Source organism: Mya arenaria, chromosome 11 (assembly GCF_026914265.1).
Source record: "Mya arenaria isolate MELC-2E11 chromosome 11, ASM2691426v1".
NCBI lineage: Eukaryota > Metazoa > Mollusca > Bivalvia > Myida > Myidae > Mya > Mya arenaria.
Genome location: NC_069132.1, coordinates 39,250,079 through 39,270,482, shown reverse-complemented (window position 1 = coordinate 39,270,482; position 20,404 = coordinate 39,250,079). Strand labels below are relative to the sequence as shown.

At 36.0% G+C, this 20,404-nt stretch overlaps 1 protein-coding gene and 1 non-coding gene across 2 annotated transcripts in view; both read left to right on the top strand.

Annotated features, from left to right (window-relative positions):
• The window catches only part of LOC128208248 (protein unc-79 homolog), a 71,858-nt gene that overhangs the window by 12,196 nt on the left and 39,258 nt on the right, over positions 1–20,404 (top strand). Inside the window, exons 9-25 of the mRNA XM_052911732.1 lie at positions 541–758; positions 1,842–2,028; positions 2,590–2,656; positions 3,074–3,111; positions 3,553–3,656; positions 5,321–5,408; positions 9,556–9,644; positions 10,019–10,142; positions 10,611–10,892; positions 11,545–11,730; positions 12,314–12,419; positions 12,941–13,044; positions 13,686–13,834; positions 14,424–14,581; positions 15,743–15,924; positions 16,520–16,721; positions 19,040–19,069. Of these exons, the coding sequence (XP_052767692.1) occupies positions 541–758; positions 1,842–2,028; positions 2,590–2,656; positions 3,074–3,111; positions 3,553–3,656; positions 5,321–5,408; positions 9,556–9,644; positions 10,019–10,142; positions 10,611–10,892; positions 11,545–11,730; positions 12,314–12,419; positions 12,941–13,044; positions 13,686–13,834; positions 14,424–14,581; positions 15,743–15,924; positions 16,520–16,721; positions 19,040–19,069 (2,314 nt within the window). The remainder of the gene's footprint in view (positions 1–540; positions 759–1,841; positions 2,029–2,589; positions 2,657–3,073; positions 3,112–3,552; positions 3,657–5,320; positions 5,409–9,555; positions 9,645–10,018; positions 10,143–10,610; positions 10,893–11,544; positions 11,731–12,313; positions 12,420–12,940; positions 13,045–13,685; positions 13,835–14,423; positions 14,582–15,742; positions 15,925–16,519; positions 16,722–19,039; positions 19,070–20,404) is intronic.
• Positions 8,318–8,510, top strand: LOC128210039 (U2 spliceosomal RNA). The gene has a single exon (XR_008257106.1). It is a non-coding gene; the product is annotated as a U2 spliceosomal RNA (small nuclear RNA).

Sequence of the window (20,404 nt, the reverse complement as noted above, 5' to 3'; positions counted from 1 at the left end):
GTAATGTCACTGTGCTGAGATGCTGAAGAAGGACAGGAATCATATCATGATGGAAAATCTTCCCTGTTTAACATAGCTAACAAGTGTCAGAAGAAGAAAGAGATTTAATAGTAAAAAGAATTTCGACCCTTTCCTACGATTTTTTAGTTTTCTTTGGGGTTTTTTGTGTTGTGTTGTGTGTATGTGTGTGTGTCTGTACTTAAGTGTGTTTGTTCTTGCATTTGGGTGCTTGTGTGAAAAAAACCTAGACTTGATTGCTTTGTACAATATTTTTTTTACAGCATTTTATACTCAATACAGAAGTGCTAGTTGAAATAAGATGCTTTTAAATTTAGAACATGGCAAAATATTAATGCCTGTGCCAAAGCGATTGATGACATATGATTATATGGAAAAGGGGAAACATAGTTATTGTAGTTTGAAAAACACATCCAATCTGCAAGATAAATGATTTTAGGGTAGACCATGCATGTGTTTCAAATGTGAACAGTTTATTGACAAAAGAGTTCTAACCTTTATCTTTGTTGTATAAATTTCCAGAACTGTAAGACCATACGATACAACATGGCAGTATCCACATGTTTCTCCATCGAGTGTGCGAGCCAAAATGGGAACCGGCCAATCAGATACTGCGCTACGTGTAACGATGAGTGTCACGGCACGGGGGAGGGGCAGGACCATGTGTATCATCACAGTATTGGCCCGATCTGGTCGTGCACACCTGAGATGCAGAGATACCTGATGGATGCTATTATAGCGTATGTCGTTTAACATAACTGTAGATTGCATTAAATTTTGCACGGTCTGTTTTACACTATTGTATTGTTTTGACTGATTTAATAAATTCTCAACATGCAGCCACTTGTATTGGATTGATTTACCAGTGGTGAAGTTGTGCAGAAGCAGCCTATTGTCCAGTTAGCACAGTGGTTAGCACACTCGCTTCTCACCAAGGAGGCCTGGGTTCAATTCCCGGCCTGGTTGTATGTGATTTTGGTAAGTGGTCACCAAGCCTGACAAGTGGTTTTTTTCTGGCACTCTGGTTTAACCCACAGTACAAGACCACACTCTTAAAAATATATTATGTTTAAACTAATTTTATGAAACTAGTAAATTCTTTGGATTGGTCAAAGGTAGCCAGCCAAAATGTTTATTGATTGGTCAATATGTATCCAATATTTACTATTAAATAATCAAATGTGTGCAAACTGGCAAAAATATCACCTTTGGACAACTTATCAAAGTTTTTATACAATTGGCTACTGTTATCTTTGACCAAGTTAGCCATTTTATCCAAATGTTTATCCGCTTGTAAAAGCATAAACAAGCACAGCGGCAAAGTTACTTAACTTAGGTAACCTTAACATAACCCAAACCTCCAAAACATCTTGCAACGCACTTGACTTTTTGGTTTCATTCGAGCCCCAATATCTCAAAACATCTTCAATCACTTATAATAGGATTAAACTACGCTAGCAATTTTTGATTTGGTATAATTTCCTTAATTCTCAGATTTCAATGTTTTGAGACTATTACAGGAATCCTGATACAAAAGGAATCAAAACTACTTTTTGTTATGTTAAATCAAGCATAAGCACTTTTTTTGTCTTGATGGATTAAGGGACATAAGCATGTTATGGATAATAAAAGCGGTCAAGAAAACAATAACAGAAATACTTTAGTAGCGGTACAAAAATAATGTTCAAAATAATGGGAAGAAAAAGTAATAAATGTTCAAAAATCATACAAATTTTGCTACATTAGATATTTTCTGAATTAGCAAATTAACTAACTTATTTACATGATTATGATATCATGATTTATAATATTTTCTCCACCAGTTTACTGAAGGAGGCCCAGCCCCTCGAGTCAAAGCGGATGGTCGAGATGGGGGAGGAACATCGACATCGCCATGGTGATGACGACGATCTCTTTGAAGTAGAGGAGGCTGGGGAACGAAAAATGTTGTCTCGCTACGGAATATGGCTGCTGGTGGAACTGTGTACACCCAGGGAGGATATTCCTATAGTGAGTTATGTGGGGTGGGAAACGGGGTAGATGGGGGGAAGGTTGTTTGGAGGGATGTGGAGGTGTTTAGGAGTAGAGGAACACAAGGAATTTGGAAAATGTTATCGCTTCAGAATATGGCAGGGGCGGATCCAGGATTTGACGTAACTTAGGAGCACAACCTGTTGACATTCCCCCTCCCTCAGGGTTTTGGAACTCCCTCAAGAAAATGTTAACAATTTCTAGTCTGAAAAAGTGCATTTTGAGTGCATTTAATTACTTTTTCTCGGATATCAAAATACAAGTTAACAATTTGAAGGGAGTGCACCCCCACTGAATCCACAATTTTATGACTGCTAATGGAATCTTGTATGCCCAGGGAGGATATTTCTATAATAAATAATGTGAGGATGGGAAACAGGGCATATTTGAAAACACATATATTATTATAAAACAAGCACGTAGAAGCTTTGCGATATCCTAGCTATATATGATTATCATGATATAATCGCGTTCTAGAAAATCTAACATTTCAACTACTATAATTATACATGTAGGTTATATATGCCATCTTGTTACCAGGAGATGCTAGGAAGATTACTGGGAATGCTGTTCCAGTGGTTTGATGCAACAGCATATCTGCCTGATGGTATGTGTTTTAAATTGAATTGCTGATGGTAGGTGTTTTAAGTTTAATTGTTGATGATGGTAGGTGTTTTAAGTTTAATTGTTGATGATGGTAGGTGTTTTAAGTTTAATTGTTGATGATGGTAGGTGTTTTAAGTTTAATTGTTGATGATGGTAGGTGTTTTAAGTTTAATTGTTGATGATTTAAGTAGGCGTTTTAAGTTAAATTGTTAATGGTATGGTGTGTGTATGAGCTGATCCCTTTAGTTTGTATTATTGCCAACTGAAAATGATTCTTATCTCATCGCTTTGTCAAAGTCCACGAATTTAAACAATGAAAGCATGTTCAACAGTTGTAAACCCTGATATTAAATTGCAATAAAAGTATTTTGGTTGTTCTTGTATGGTTTGCAGGTAATATGATTTCATTTGTTTTCAGACAATGTGGGAAATGCTTTAGAGAGGCTGAAACCAGAGGTAAAACTTATCCATATTGAATAAGTAGGACATTATATTATTATAAAGCTCTTCTGTTTTTTTGGAAGAAAAGGTCAATGATATCATCATAGCCTCCGTTTTAGGCCCAGCGTTCAAAAGTTTTGCGGCCATGACACCAAAACTGTTAAAGATATTCCGATGAAACTTGGTACACACCTACATAGAGAACCAAAAAATACAGAAATTAACACATGCGTTCATGAAGAATAAAGGCTCAGGCACAATCAAGTGTGTTAAATTTTCAAAGTTGTATTTTTGAACTTTGATTATCAAATAAGGTCGCACTTGTTCAATCAGAGAGCAGCAATTAAATAAACAATGATTTCACAATGACAATCAGTTCACGAAAAATGAACGTCAGTTTTTCTCAATACTGTGCACTGTTTGTCTGTTCCTTACTTTGATATTTTACACTTCCAGTACATCTGTAAGTGGCTGAGGGAAGTGAACAAGACCCATTTTGAGGTGATTGTATCCTGTCTCCTGCCACACCCAGTGGAATATGCCCGAGTCGGGGGGTTCTGGTAAGTACCTCAATCCTATGGTTGTAGATGTGCCAGACGTTGGGAATTGTTTAATGTATGTGTTTATACAACTGTGTTTGCCAGAGTCAGGTTGTTCTCAGGTGGTACTTCAAACTCCACACTGCAGTAACTTCTCCTTACTACACAGTTATTACTGTAATCGCACATATTAAGCGATGATGATTACCGTATTTCCCCATCTGTAAGACGGGGAAATTTGGTCCCGATTTTTAACCTTAAAGTAAGGGGCCTGTCTTATAGGCGAGTCTATAAGTAATTCATAAAGAATAGAGTCAGAATCAGGAATATTCAACATACAGTATGCAACTGACTGATTTTTTGTCTGCTGATGACACCCCAATAAGAGTGACAAGATCACACCCATCAGATTAAGACGACCATCTGCTTTGTTTTGCTACAATGAACACTCGATATAACGATTGTTATCGGTCCAAACACGTAGTTTATCACAGGGAACATATTTTACTACCTTTAAAATAAAAATATTTTGAACAAAAAATATTTAAAAACTTTCAATGTCGTTAATAAAACTTACTTTTTCCTTACAATTAGGTCTTGCGTATATCATACAGATATATGTAACTGGCAGATTTCAATACACATTGCATTAATTTATCTGCAATCATCAATGCTTATTTATTTCTTAAAATTTAAGTCCCATCAACTGCAATCCAGACAAACACTTGCGAAAATTTAACTTATTAACACATGTAATGGAATGTGTTTTGTTTGTCGGCTGCAGATCAAACAGTACAATTTGTGACGTCACAGCACGAGCTATGTAAAGATCAAAGGTGCACTGCAGTGGTTTGAATTAAATAGATCAATCAAATACCGTATATACCCATTTAAATCCAAAGATTGCGTCTAGGCTGGTTAAAACATACCATACGATCGGAAAATAAAAATCAATACTCCTAAGCAAATGAACAAATTTAGTTGATATTTGTCTGTTTAGCATGAACATTTTCACAGACTTGGAGAATTTAAGTGCTTGATTTGCTTTAAAAATCGACCCCGTCTTATAAACGAGTCGAGACAAAAACACCAGATTTCATGGGCAAAGTTAGGGGGTCGTCTTATAAGCGAATCGCCTTATAGTTGGGGAAATACGGTAATATCATTCAAAACATTTAAACAGTTTTTATTTCAAATATATTTTAACATGAAACATGAAAAAATAGGATTTAATAAAAACATATATTCGATAGGACTTAAATTTCTGAAAAAAGTGGATAGCTAAAATTCAGCTATTTTTGTATGTAATGTCAGAAATCTTTATCAAGGGACATTACTGCATAGAAAATTAGGTAAAATAGGTATTTCCAGTTGAAATTTTTCTTAATTAGTTCTTTCAAAATGGTGAGGCATTTGAGTGGTTAACAAATCTTTAAAGATGCTGTCAACAATAAAAGTGTATTTCTGATAGTAGAGACCAAGGAATGTTTCTTCAAAGTGAATGTCAATACATTTATGTATCTAATGAAAGTGTACTTTTGATAACAGTGTCATGCTGGCCACGCGTACCACCCAGATCAAGGAAGGCTTGAACTGTTTCTTCAAAGTTGCAGTCAATACTTTTTCTTGAAAGTTGCAGTCAATACTTTTATGTATCTAGAATGAAAGCGTATTTCTGATTGCAGGGATACGTTGGCCACGCGTACCACCCAGATCAAGGAAGGCTTGAACTGTTTCTTCTGTCTCGTGCCCTACGATATCATCACATACCAGGTGAGACATATTACAGTCAAGGTTTACAATAAGTAGATAATGAGGATTTATACCATTTCAAAAAGCAATTGAATAAACAATAAGCTATCATGCAGGCGACAAACTGAATATATTTATTAGCCTCAATTGTTTAAGAAAATAGAACTACATGTTAATAACTACAGTGAAAACTCACTAAACCGGACAAGGTCCGGACCGGGGAAAATTTCCGGTTTAGTGAGGATTCCGGTTTAGTGAGGATTTGATGTACGGAGTAAGTTTACTCAAAATATTAACTGAGTTAACCTTAAGGGAAGTTGAAAATTGGAATAAAATAAAAACACACAAAGATAACATTTATTTTACATCAATGATGGTTCAAGTAACTTCAAATAATGCATAGAATATACATGTATATTCATTTATATATCAATGTACATTACAGATACAGTTTATATCATTGTACATGTACATTGTACATGTATCTTTACGCTTCTTGTGTGATACATAATGTTCATAATATCGCCCACTGTTGATTTCCCGATGCCAAAGTGCTCAGCTGAGAATCTGAAATAAATCAAATGAAACATTTTAATGCAGTGTAAAAGCGAAATTTAAACTGAAATTGAAAATAAACAGCAAATTCAAAGATTTCATACAGTAAACATACCTTGATTGTAGGCTTAGGGATTTTCTCAGAATCTCTAATGAGATTCATTTTGTCCTCTAGGGACAGTTCAATTCTTCGACGTTTAGACGGAGGTTGAGACATGATTAAAGCACATGCAAAAGTGATAAACATAATTCTGCGTTTTTGTAATCATCTTTTTTCCGAGTCTAAAAAAATAAAACAACTCGCGCAATTTAATGCTTGTTAAGTATGTTTGATAGTTTAATTAACGCACCGCTTTAATTTAATTCACTCATAGAAGTCTTTAGATAAAACAACCCTCCAAAATGATCACTTAATAACCGTTTCTAGTTCTTAATTTTCTACAACAAACAAATTAATGTCTCAATCAATTTTTCTTTTCACAAGTTTGATTAACGTTTGATTATCGCGCGGCAGTCAATCCACAGCGGAATCATCATTATCGATTATCGAGTTATCACAACATCAAAGGTGCAATATTTAACGACGCACCGGCTGTCAAAACAAAGTGACAAAGTGACAAAGTGACACGTGATTCGCGAATTCCTAATACACAAAATCATTTTGACATGTTTGAACAAATAAACGTCCGGTTTTGCGAGGTAAAATTACGATGACAACTAACAAATTTTCTCGATTTTTTGTCCGGTATCCGGAATTCCGAGGTTCCGGTTTTGTGGGGATTATTTTACATTGAAAAGTATAAGGGAAAAATCGGGACTCTGAAAAAAGTCCGGTATCCCGAGGATTCCGGTTTTGTGGAGATCCGGTTTAGCGAGGTTGCACTGTATTATCAATTTAATATTGATCCACTGTCGGAATTAATCTATTATTAGAAGCATCGTCCATGTCACTTTTTTGCTTTTGAATGACTGGGTTTGAAGTCTTTAAATTTATCTGGAACAGAGCTGGGAATATATTTTAAGTAACTGATTGGAACTTGGAACAATGATAAATGGCAATGTGAAGTTGTGCACCTTGCAAGAATTTCGTGTCACTTTCTTGCAAAATGATCTCCTCTTATTCATTTTTTGTCCAGGACATTACTAAAACAATCTTTTGATGGTATTTAATGAAAAAGACAGCAATGTGACATTGTGCACAGTGAAAGAGTTATAACTCATGTAGACTATATTTTTATTAGGTAACTAATTTCCAGTTAAAAATAATTACTAAGCTAACAGTTTAAATAACCACTTAGTGATTTATCTGCAATTGATATTTGAGTTGTCTTTCTTTGTTATTGCACTCTTTAGCCTTACAGTATGTTAATCAAGTTTTTGAGTTGAGACTTTGAAAAAAATCATTTTGCTTGAAATGTAAACAATATGCTTGTTACAAGAGCATTAATAACACGTGCTGTTTGGTTTGCTTTTATTAATAACACTTGCTGTTTGGTTTGCTTTTTTTTATAAAAGTTAAGTAAAATAACTCAATTGAAAAAAATAAATTAAAAAAATGTTGCTTGCATAAAATATGTGTGGGAGTCCCTTTAAAAGGCATATGACTTTGTTCATCTGGCTGTATGTACATGTATCTGAGATAATGGAACAATATGTTTTACAAGCCAAAACTTTCATATTTGTGTGTAAAATATACATGTAAAATCAATCAACATTGATAACAGGGTGTCTATTTTCATTTTATTACAGGTAAATTAATACATTCAGTTGGTCGTCTGCATTAAAACCCAGTGTTTATTCAACTGTATCACTAAAATAGAATGATTCCTCATCCCTCAGGTGAATTAATATATCCAATGGGTTATCTGCATTATAACCCAGTGTTTATTCAACTATTTCATGAACGTGGAATAATTCCTCATTATCCACTTATTACAAACATACTGTAGAAAGTCATAATATTAATAACATGTGAAGTGTGCAGATGTTATCAGCATACAGTGTAAACGACTGCCACATGGCCGACAACCTCATGGCCATTCTTTCTTTAGGCTATTTGGATAGTCGTTCTTTTCTACGCTCTATTGGTTGTGCTATTTATAGCAGAGGAAACCTTTATTCAACTGTTTAAACTCTTAAAATCTGTCTTTAATTCAACAATTTTACCCTTAAGCCAATAAAATTGGTATAGTTAAATATATTGATGAGATTGGTTTTACTTGATTAATATTATAATGCAGCAAATGTTCTTAATTACTTGTAACTTGTTTAATATCAAAGCTTAAACAACAGTTTACCACGTTTACCAATCCGCAGCAGTTGGTATCATGGTGTAAGCTTGTGACTATATATACTTGGACCGACCTCTGAGCTGTATCGCTTCTCGGCCTTTTGGCTAAGATCAAAGTGTAGTATCTGTTCTTATCAGCTTAATATCTGATACGTCCCCCATTGGGGGACTTCGATATTAAACTGATTTTTGAACACAGATGAGAAGTCAGGGGCTTGCTCCGCTCTCGTCACGGGTTGGTCTGGTATTGCAGTACCTCCGGGATCGGCCCACTCCCCACCAGGGGAGAAATAAACAATCATATGTAATAGAAACAAGAAGTCAGGGGCTTGCTCCGCTCTCGTCACGGGTTGGTCTGGTATTGCAGTACCTCCAGGATCGGCCCACTCCCCACCAGGGGAGAAATAAACAATCATATATAATAGAAACAAGAAGTCAGGGGCTTGCTCCGCTCTCGTCACGGGTTGGCCTGGTATTGCAGTACCTCCAGGATCGGCCCACTCCCCACCAGGGGAGAAATAAACAAACAATAATATAAAAGACCAACAAATGGTCTCTAAAAGATTTCTAGGTTATCTGGCATCATACTACATGATTTTAAAATTTGGTACCAGTGTAGCTCACTTGCCTGGCATTAGAATGTAGTATTCAGTACTTGACCAGGAAAGTGTTCTCTCCAGTATAATAGCTTTACACCAAGCAAGTTAAATAACCTAGAGGTCTCCTTATATAAAGCTAGGGTTTCTCACCCTGATATCCTTGAATTTCCTCTTGTGGTCCTTTACACCAAACCATTAACCAAGGGTCTTCGAGTCGAGCTAGGGAAGAATCGTAACTACTGGTTCATGCTGGCCCAAGCTCAATGGTATAGCATACGCTTCCAATCCTGGACGGTGTTATACCGAAAAGACATTAAAAATTGGAACTTAAGGGTAGTACTGGGAAATTTGTTACTTTAAAGGCAAAGCTCCATGTTGCTACAAGGGATTAGGACATTGCCATGGATAAGCCGTATTTCACCCATCACTGATTCATATATTTGAGGCCCTCATAGTGGATTTACCCAGATATACTTTTATTAATCAAGGACCATTGGTTATTGCCAGTGACTTCCAACACATTAATCAACAAATGTAATTTATCAGGGCCTCATGATGTGTGCCGCAATTATGATTATGATCATGGAACATGTGCATCTAACAGTGAAAACTATTTATTCCTTGTTTTCATTTGATGTAAAAGGAATCCCAATTTCATTGAGGTTTGCCTTTAAAAATGACTTACATGGTATTGTATATTTTATAAGCTGTTACTTTCTTTCAGATCTGGGACTATGTGATCCCGTATTGGATGGAGGCTATCCGGACAGAGGTCCCGACTGAAGATCTACATCTACTCAAGGTCCTTCTTAGGTGGGTGTGGCCATAAGTGATGGTGAGATTATCAAATATAACAGAATAATTGTTGATCAGTGCTTAACAGCAGTGATAATCAATTGTGTTGATCCATAATCATTTTATATTGGACTTTATTTTCTTGAAATAACATTCAATACACAGTCATGCTGAGGGAACATGATATAATTTTTGAATTTATACTGTCATTTCATATTTTTATCCAATAACCAGGTTTGCTTGTGTGGGTGTTAAATTATATATATCATTCTTTCATTCCAGTAAGGCATTTGACATAGACATGCATCTTGAACAAGATGTAGCACTTTGTGTATGTCAGGTTTGCCAATTTCCCACGTGCTAAAACAACACTATTTTCTCTATCATTCCAGTAAAGCATTTGACATAGACATGTGTTCCTTGCCATTCATGCTTGACAAGATGTATCACTTTGTGGAGGTAAGGTTTGCTGACCCCAGCGCCTATGTACAGGAACAGGCGCTTCAGTGGCTACAGGTTTGTTTTGCTTCAATTTTTAATCATAAATTTACCATATCTAGAACTCTTTCAGATAAACAGTCATAATAGTTTCAACAATTTATTTTTCTTGAATTCTTCATCTTAAATTGGTTTCACTTGAATTCTGTATGATGAATTGTATCATATGCCACAATGCCCTTAGATGAACAGTCATAACAGTTAAACCAACATGAGTACTTATTCAAGTCCTTGAATCAAAATGACATGGATTTCCATGGCAATAGAATGACTGTCTAATCAAAAAAGTGTGTTGCTATGGGGCTTAGTGATTGTACAAATAAAGCTAAGTAACTTCCAGGGTATATGCTTCAAGGCATGATTTTAAGCAAGAAATGTGGTATATAAAATGTCCCTTTGATGACTAAACAAATGTTTGCACATGTATAAGTTGCAGAAAAGCTAACAAGTATTATATTGAAAAGTCAACAATGCTGTGTGTTTCAGATCCTGTCAGGTTTGGAGATCATCATTCCCTTACATACTCTATTCAGCATGCTGAAACTTGGCATAAAGGCTCTACAGATGATAGAGCCCGGGGAAGACGAGCCCATATGCCGGGAGCCCAAAAGTGACCTATCTAGAGCCTCACCCACGGGTGACGTTCCCCCTCCTCTGAGCCCGAACAAGGAAGAGCCCCAGGTGGTGGAAAGCTTTGAGATTTACGAGAGGGAGACAGAAATCATTCTGCCATGTTACATCATGATGTTGGACCTTGTTCTTAAGCAGGTAATGTTGCATATTTTACATGGAAATTTGTTCATTCCTAGATTGTGTGTAATAATAGTATGAAATAAAAATGAAGAGAAAATCCATGGCTTTATGCATATATGTTGTAATGTCTTCTATTTCTATTTTAATTTCCAACCATTTAGCACTAAGCCCACAAAATGTAAGAGTATCGGTGTGCTCCTCATCTTCTTAGAAATAAACATTTTGCAAACTCTGTTACCTGTTCCATAACTCAAAAATTGTTAAAAAAAAATATATATGGAACTTTTTTTCATTAACATCAATCAAATGAAACATGTGTTGTTAAAAGGTAACATATGAGAAGATTGTGTGAATGCAAACACCGCTTTTAGAGAAACACTTTATTCAACTATTATTCATGTCAAAATTATGACAAAGGAGGAGACGCTTATGAAAACTCATGAAACTCACTGTCCTTGGACATTGGGACTGTACTATTTTTCTCCATACCTCCATTTGTGTTAGAGATATCAACCTCAAACTTCATACACATATTGACTGTGTTGAGGAGAGCTTCACAAAAGAAACATTATTTTGTGAATAGTTATTGTAGAGTTATTGCCCTTTGATTGATTTAATCTTACTGTTTTACTTCTCTCCATAACCCCGTATGTTTTTGTTTTACCAGTTGGAGCTTCAGGACAGCCCACGTCACCTGGGGATTTACAATGACACAAGCAAGGAGCTGATGTCGCTGTTGACGTCCATGTTGTCGTGCCCGTGGGACGGCACTCACTCATGTGAGACCGACCAGGAGACAGTCAACTGTCCGTTCTGTCAGAATATTGCTCTGTGGCATAACCTTGCAAGCCAGGTATAAGTAAAAAAGGTGATATAGGGCCGATTGTTTCAAACTTTTGTAAAGGTAACAACGTCATTAACAACATGGTTGTAAACTTTTAAATGAGAAATATTTGATGTGCTCATTTATTGAAATAAAAGAAGTTCCTGGCTAACAGCTGTCTCAAATCTTGTTAGAAAAACAACATATCATTAGTGTATCCATTAATCTTTCGGAGCAGTAAAATTTAAAAGTTAACAATGTTAACGTTAACAATGTTGTTAACTTTAACAAAGTGCTGAACAAGCGGCCCATAGTGTGACATAAGAGTTTGCTTTTGCCATTTTGCAACTGAACATCAGCAGCCTAATGTATGCTATTGGATAAGTTATCCCATGGATGAACATAAAAAGCAATTTGATTGATCAACAATAGTAATTGGATAATTATTAACCAATCTATAAGCATTTTGGCTAACTTTAATCAAACCAAAGAAAAGACCAGGAAATAGGGTACAGCATGTAATGTCATTCCTTAGGTGGAAATTGTTAAGCAATGCTAAAATTTGTGTATAAAGTCCGCAATGTTCTTTATCAAATTTTACCTTACCTTACAGGTGATGCAGCAGTTTAGCCCAAGGGACCCGTGTAAAATCCCCAACAAGGAGATCCCCAAAGTGGAAGATCTGGCTAGCTCTGCTGCCACGAGCAAGGAATCTTCCAGTAAGACCTTGAAATGTTGTCACCATTCTATAATAGCAACTCAACTATTCTTCAGCTGGCTTAATTTTATTGCTGTAGTTTACTTTAATAGTTTAAACTGATTTCCTTGACAACGATTGTGAAACAAGTCATTATATTATTATATTTGATGGGCATATCATTCTTGTTGTCGCTATGTTAGGCAAATGTGTGGTATTGTTGTGGTGAAACCTGGAGAATCTTGAGGAAGCCCACATGTCTGGCTTGGTGATCACAAACCTCCTAAAAATTCAACCCCATACTCACTCATCTCTCGTGTTAAAGCCATGCAACCTTACCAATCTCATTGCTATTGGTTTGCCCCTGCAACCGTTGTCAACACTCCCAGCACAGTTGTTACCCATCACAACCTTGTTGTTTTCACCCTTGCCATCATTGTCACCCTTCCCTTTTACATTTTTTGAAAGTCCCATCTGACAACTTCATTATTTTTTAGCTGTATAGTTTATAGCCGATAATATTTCCTAGTATTCTTTCTCCAGGTGGAGAGTCCACTCATGGTGGTGCAGCCATGGAGCTCCCTGATATCTCATATGACACCTCCCAGATGACCATCCATCTACAACTCTTCAATGTTCTACTACAGGTATACTTGAATATTATCTTGTCTCAGTTTCAAAGCCTTGGTGGTTTTGTCTCCAGTGTATTAACCATGGCCATAACTCATATACTGTTATAAACATTTACATAAAAACTTGTACACATCACATGCTTCCAGTGACAATCTGCAATGAATGTGTAACATTATGCCAGCAGTTTTGTGTTAAAAATAATTGTTGACCTATGTGTCTGATTGTCTTGTAGACGACCTTGACCTAAATTGTAGTCAGAAGGTCAAAGTTTCAGCTGTCCGTTTTACTTACAATATCTTATTGGACTGAAAGAAATGCTATGCTATAGTAATGTACATGGAAGATAATGACATTTTCTGATAGGTAGGCTACTCCTGAGAACACCACAATAATTCAGTCTTACTACTAAGTCTAGGAGTGAGGCTCCCTGAAGGACACTGATGCTCTTTACTCCCTAATTAACTCCATAGAGTCCTTGATCCTACAGCAAGAGTGTCTCAACTTCCCTGTATTCACATTATGTATACAGGAGCTGGGAAGCCTGAAGGACACCGATGCTCTACACTCCCTACTTAACTCCATGAAGTACCTGATCCTACTCTGAGAATGCCATAACAACTCTGTATTAACATTATGTATCCATTCTCCCACTCAGGAGCTGGGAAGCCTGAAAGACACTGATGCCCTACACTCCCTACTTAACTCGATGAAGTACCTGATCCTACACGGAGAATGTCTCAACTATTCTGTCAACCAGTACCCAGACTTCCTCAAGTTTTGTCTGGCAAGGAAACTCATTCCAAAGTATGAATATGTGAAACTTGTTTCTGGGGTCATCTGTTGGCGCGATATTACGTGAAAGTGTGGTCTTGTGTTGTGGGGGAAACCGAGGTACCCAGAGAAAACCCACTTATCGAGCTTGGTGACCACTTATGAAACTCACATGCGCCCAGGCCGGGAATCAAACCTGGGTTGCCTTGGTGAAATTGTGAATTGTTCATTAGGCATAAGACTTTCTACCTATGGAATAAAGCATTTAGGAAAATTAACAATATTTTTATTTTTTTTACAGAAAATGAACAATTTTAACTTAATAATTATGCTTCCGCAGTATAGTCCAAGGTGCAGTATTAAACACCTGGTAATAAGTTTTTTGTAGGGGCTTTAAAAGGTTTTTTTTATTTGTTGGAAAAGGATGAGTATTGTTTGCAAAAAGACAACTATGCTCTATGTATTGCTAAAAGATGTCATGATTATAACAAATAACTAGTATGAAACTTTATGGTTAAGAGAGTGATTCAGTCTCACAGTGTTTATTACGTGTCCAGCCCCAATGCTTTTTTTAAGCAAATCAGTCTCCAGGGCTCTAACTACCATCTTTGATCACTTTCAGCCTATGGATACAACTACAGGCTAAAAGTTCACATGTGGCACTGGAGTGTGTGCCCCTCTTGCTGCATTGTCTCACCTTACCAACGGGGGCAGATATGCTGTGGAAAATAGTGGAGGAAAACTTCAGCAGTGATGATTGGAAGGAAAGGTTTGCTGCAGGTAGGTTCATTGTTTGCAAGATTGCATTTTGGGCTCATCTGTTTTGAAGAAAAACGTTGAGGTATTGTCAAAGCCTTGGTGTTGTTGTTGTCTCATCAGTGTTGTCATCATGCAAAAGCTTAAATTTGGCCATAACTCAAAGCATTTGATATATTCAAATTAAACTTTGGACACATTTTGCTAGCGACTATAAACACATGCAAGACCCATCACTCTTACTTTAATTTTAGAGTTATGCCTTTTTATACCCCTAACCAACAAATTTTGCAAAGGGGTATATTGGAGGCATTCTGTGGTCGGTCAGTCTGTCGCAATTCTTCTTGCTTGGAGCATAAGTTCAAAACTACTGGATGGAATTCAATTAACCTCGGAGTTATGGCCTCTTTTCAAAGAAAGCCATTCCTGTGTCCAGGCATCATTCGGGGGTATTTGTCACTCCTGTGACAGCCCTAGTTTTCGACTGAAAACAACAACAACACCCAAGCACTGGCCTTTGTTCTTCTGTGCCCTTTCAATCTATGATTATGGTACCAAGGATTTGGTAAATTATTCTGAATTGCAATTCATTTCTGAAAATGTGGTGCACAACAAGATATCATAATGATATGCCTAAATATGTGTATACTGTCTGTAGATAGGATAATAATGCATATATCTTCCCATAGTGGAGAAGGAGTCAGTTCTGGAAAGATTCATGGAGTCTGAGAATGTGATATATAACAAGACAGTCGGGGTGATTTGCCCTGCCTATCTGCCTGTATATTGAATATGCTGTTCTCTTCCCATAGTGGAGAAGGCTACAGTTTTGGCAAGTCATGGAGTCTGAGAACATTGTGCATAACAAGACGCTAAAGAGATTTACCTACCTCAGTTGCCTGTTTAATGCATAATATGCTTTTCTTTTCCCAAAGTGGAAAAGACAACAGTTTAGGCAAGATACATGGAGCCCAAAAATGTGATGCACATGAAGAATATCACGATAATATTCCAACCTATACTGTCTTTAGAATGGATAATTATGCATGTCCCTTCCCATATTTGAGAACGTGACAGTTCTGGCAAGATTCATGGAGTCTGAGAATGTGATGCATAACAATACGATTAAGGTGATTTGCCCTGCCTATCTGCATGTATATTGAATATGCTGTTCTCTTCCCATAGTGGAGAAGGCGACAGTTCTGGCAAGATTCATGGAGCCCGAGCAAGTTATGCATAACAAGACGATTAAGACTGGATTTGCGCACATCTTCTGTCTGCTGATTGGTTCCCTGGAGGACATTAACGCAGCGGTCAGTCAACGCACCATACAGTACCTTGAGACAGTCAAGGCAACGTCTATTAAGGTTGGTATTGGTAGTTTTAAGTAGCTTGTCTGGAACAGCAGAAAAAAAGTGAGGTATATTTGTCAACGTGATATTTACATTACGGGGTTAGGTGACCTGATATGGGATATATGGGACACAGGAAACCATATTATATTTTGACATTCACCAGAACCAAATATGGTTTCATTTACTGCATATGTCCCAAATCTGGTCACCTACTAACTACGAAACTTATACTAGTTTTGAAGGTACACTTTTCAACTTGGTAGGTTATGTGCAATCATGTTTACTAGGATAATATGTATACCTAAACGGAAGGATATTCTATATATATATATATCTTTACCCAGGCCCACCACCCTTGCTTTCTTATGACTTAGGTTGTATACAGATTTCCTTGCAGGCTTGATTTTATAACATTGGTTTAAATATTGTGTTCAAGTTTGCATTGATATTTTCATTGTAATATGTATTTTCATGCAATAGAGTATTATTGAATTAAGTATACAAAACATAATATTAGCCATTCACTTGTACACAATTGTGCTGTATTTATAATAGACATGTAAGTGAATCAATTCTGGTGCTAAAATTATTTATTTACTTTTTCCAGTGCATTTGCCAATGTCTGGAGTTCCAATTTGACGCGGTGATCAGCGACCGAGCCATGATCCTCCATTGCACGCACCTTCTCTCCAACATCCTGCCTGACCACTCAATTCTTTCCTGGGAATTTTTCCTTGCCCGCTTTGATAGTCTTTCCCTGGAAGCCCAGATCGACCTTGAGGCAACGGGTGACCTTGCTTATCCAACAGGTAATCTTTGAGCACAAGTTTTTCGGGGTGAAACATTATGACTGTGGTAGTCGTGTGTATAACTGCCAATAACTTGGAATGGTTTTAAAGTTAAAATTGACAATGATAAAAAAAAAATTATAATTATAATGTTATTATGTATGTTGATATATCCTTTAGGATATCTGAAAATTAACATGATGATGAAGTAATTACTAATTGGTAAAAAGGTAATTTAAAATATTTTTATTTGCAAATTGTGAAATAATGTTCAGTAAAAACAATTGTCTGTACTCATGCAGTTTTAAGCATTATTATATACTATGATATCTGTTTCATAAAGTGAAAATTAAATGTATAAAAATCAGTATGTGTATATATGTCATTTAAGCGCTTAAATATATGACAGTTTTCTTCCTTCATGTATTAGTGTTGCAAGTATTTTTTACACAAATACCTCTTCTAACAAAGGTAGTTGGCACATATACATTGAAGTATTTTTATCAATCAAGTGTTGGCTTAAATCTGAGCTAGTATTTGCTAATGTCATGAGGCTGAGTTTGAATTTGCATTAATAGCAAAAGATGCTGCTAATGTTTAAGATAAGGAATTTTACAATAATTTAAACATAAATATTAAAAAAGTCAGAACTTAAATCTTTGAGTCTGAATCGAAAACTCTCTGAGTCTGCTTCTAAAACTCTCTGAGTCTTAATATTAAACTCTAAGTCTGAATCTCAAATTCGTTGAGTCTGAATCTCAAACTATCAGAGCCTGAACCTCAAATTCGTTGAGTCTGAATCTCAAACTATCAGAGCCTGAATCTCAAATTCGTTGAGTCTGAATCTCAAACTATCAGAGCCTAAATCTCAAATTCGTTGAGTCTGAATCTCAAACTATCAGAGCCTGAATCTCAAATTCATTGAGTCTGAATCTCAAACTATCAGAGCCTGAATCTCAAATTCGTTGAGTCTGAATCTCAAACTATCAGAGCCTGAATCTCAAATTCTGAATCTCAAACCCTTTGAGTCTGAATCTCAATTTCTAAGTCTGAGTCTTATTCTAAAGACGTTAGCAAATATAGGCCCTGTAGTAAATCCAGCAACATTAGGTAGAAACTGCTTTTATGATTTTTAGCAAAAAAACTAAGTTTGCTTCTTAATGCTTTAAAACCACATCCCAACTTAATAACTGCACCTGACTCCCCATGTATCTGTGTTTCAGTCTTAATGATAAATGTTGAACCTGCCCTCAGTTCAGTTAAGGCTTATGTTAGCAAACGGTTCTGTTTTGTATCCCATTTGCATTGCAACGTATACACGGCAAGCTGGGAACCAAATCGCTAACGCTAGCCGCAAACTCCTTTACTGAGCTCAGGGAAGGTTTATGGGATCTCATGATTTATTTAAACACAAAAATATAAGTTTTAAAAATAACCTTAATTTTTTTTTTTTTTTTAATTTTCTCAAAAACTATATGAAGAATTACCATTTTGGATAGTTCTTTTTACCTGGTTTGATTAAGAATTCTATTTTGCAATAATATAACTATAAATCAAAAACAACAACAAATAAACTTATACAAGTAACTGCCTTTGATGCACATACATGTTCGCAAAAACCATGTGGTCCTGGAGACCTTTTTATGAACTATATAAATATAATTATATTAAAATCAGATTTTCATCTTCTCTGGTCGATACAGCCTACTATGACTGTATCTGTATGCTAGATTTATGCATTTTGTTATTATAAACCCATGACATGTAAGTTTATGTATGTATGCATTGTCTCTCATGTCTTACTAATGTGTCTTCCATCTAAAACCTGCACTTACAATCATGACCAAGTTCTTTCATCGTGTCGCCTGCGCCGTGTGGCTGACAAATAGGGGTTACTTCGTCTTAGGTTGTCATCCACTTGGTCGGCTTCACAATTTTGTTTCTAATCAGTCATGTTGTGACACTTTGCAGAGTCTTCAAACTTGGTATACACATTGGCCAGGTCAGTAGATGACCCCTATTGACTTTGGGGTCAAGGTCATTATGAGAATTGATTGTTGTTTCCACGGTGTCTCACTTTCATTTCCATTAATAATGTTTGAATTACTTGTTGCAGAATTTTCAAACTTGGTTTGCTCCTTGGTCAGGTCAACATATGACCCCTATTGATTCTGAGGTCTGGGTCATCATGGAAACTAATGGCCCCAACAGGCACGCATTTAATTGGTCAAATTCTAGTCTTAACTTATAACCACTAACTCATTTGTCATTACTCACAGCATTCCTGGATTGTTTACATTTTTGTGATGCTACATGTTACTAACATTTTGTATTTTCAGAGGAATTGGCAATATCCATTAATTTCATAGGTTTGCTAAAGCTACTACTAGGAATACTAATGTATGCTTGTATATGACTGCAGTTTGGCAATATGCTCTTAAAACACAGGAGTTGCTTTGAAGTCTCATTTTCATAAATTGAAATAAATTTCCCTGTAATGGACAAGTTTTGGGATGGGGGTGGGGGTAGGGAACTGTGTGGTAGGTTCTTTGGAGAAAAAAGGTTGAAGTGTTGAAATTAAAATATACTAAGTTAATCATTTTTAGCTCCAGTTGGTACCCTTCAACAAATGTTGATATATGCTCAAGTATTGTCTTTAAGTACCACAATTTTTAATAACGTTTCTAGAGCAATTCAGCAAAAAATTGTTTGATTGACATTATTGAGGTGATGTTTCCAATGTATTTGAAAAAGGTTAAAATTAACATCAGCGTTTGTATTAGTCCTCCTGGCCGAGTGATGAACTTTTTCTTGACTGTGCCAGCGTGGATCCAATACCCCCCCCCCCCCCCCCACTCCCAATACAACCAGAATAAAAAAATTATACTTTAATTGTACTTTTTTCTGTAATTTAGGTGTAAAATAATTATGAAATAAGTTATTTCACTGCCAATAGTGGTAAAAATAAATTTTGTCCAAAAACATGATTGGGTTCCTTTACAGTGGAGAATATGAAAATATTTTTATTTTTTTTCTTGATTTTCAATTATAGACTAGCAAGGCAACTCCTTAGGCATTTTGTGTTCATTTGTTCACTTCACTAGTTTGTGCAGTTTGTGTTTCTTGGTACTGGTATGTTTGTCGCTAGCATTAATGTACATGTTGGAAGAATATTGAATAAGTAGTAATAATGAAATTATAAAGCAGTGGTCAAAATTAGCAGAAGCACATGTGCACTGCACCTGTAAAATGCTACTCAAATTCTGGATTTTATTTAGCAGGGCTTGTTAAAAAATGTAATGCCAAGCAAAAGTATATGAATTCGGGCTTGTTTATCCAAATGACTAATTTCGCTGACTTATAAAGGAAATAAAAATGATGTATAAATGAAGATATGTTATCCATATCTGAAAATGTCTATTTTAAAATAATGTAAACTTAGAATGAGTATTTGCATTGTAATTGTATACAATCATTTTGATGAAGCGAACATTATAATTTGTCTGCAAGTTTATTTCACATAACTAATATCGCAAATATATGGCATTTTGAGTTTTGTCTCGAAAGATATATTTATGCAGAAGGATATGTATTATGACTGTTTGGTGATGGGTTGATATGTTTTGTGTCTTGTATTTGGCATCTGTACATTGTGTGTTGGTGTATGTTTTATGTGTATAAACGTGTATGGGTGAGGGCGCTAA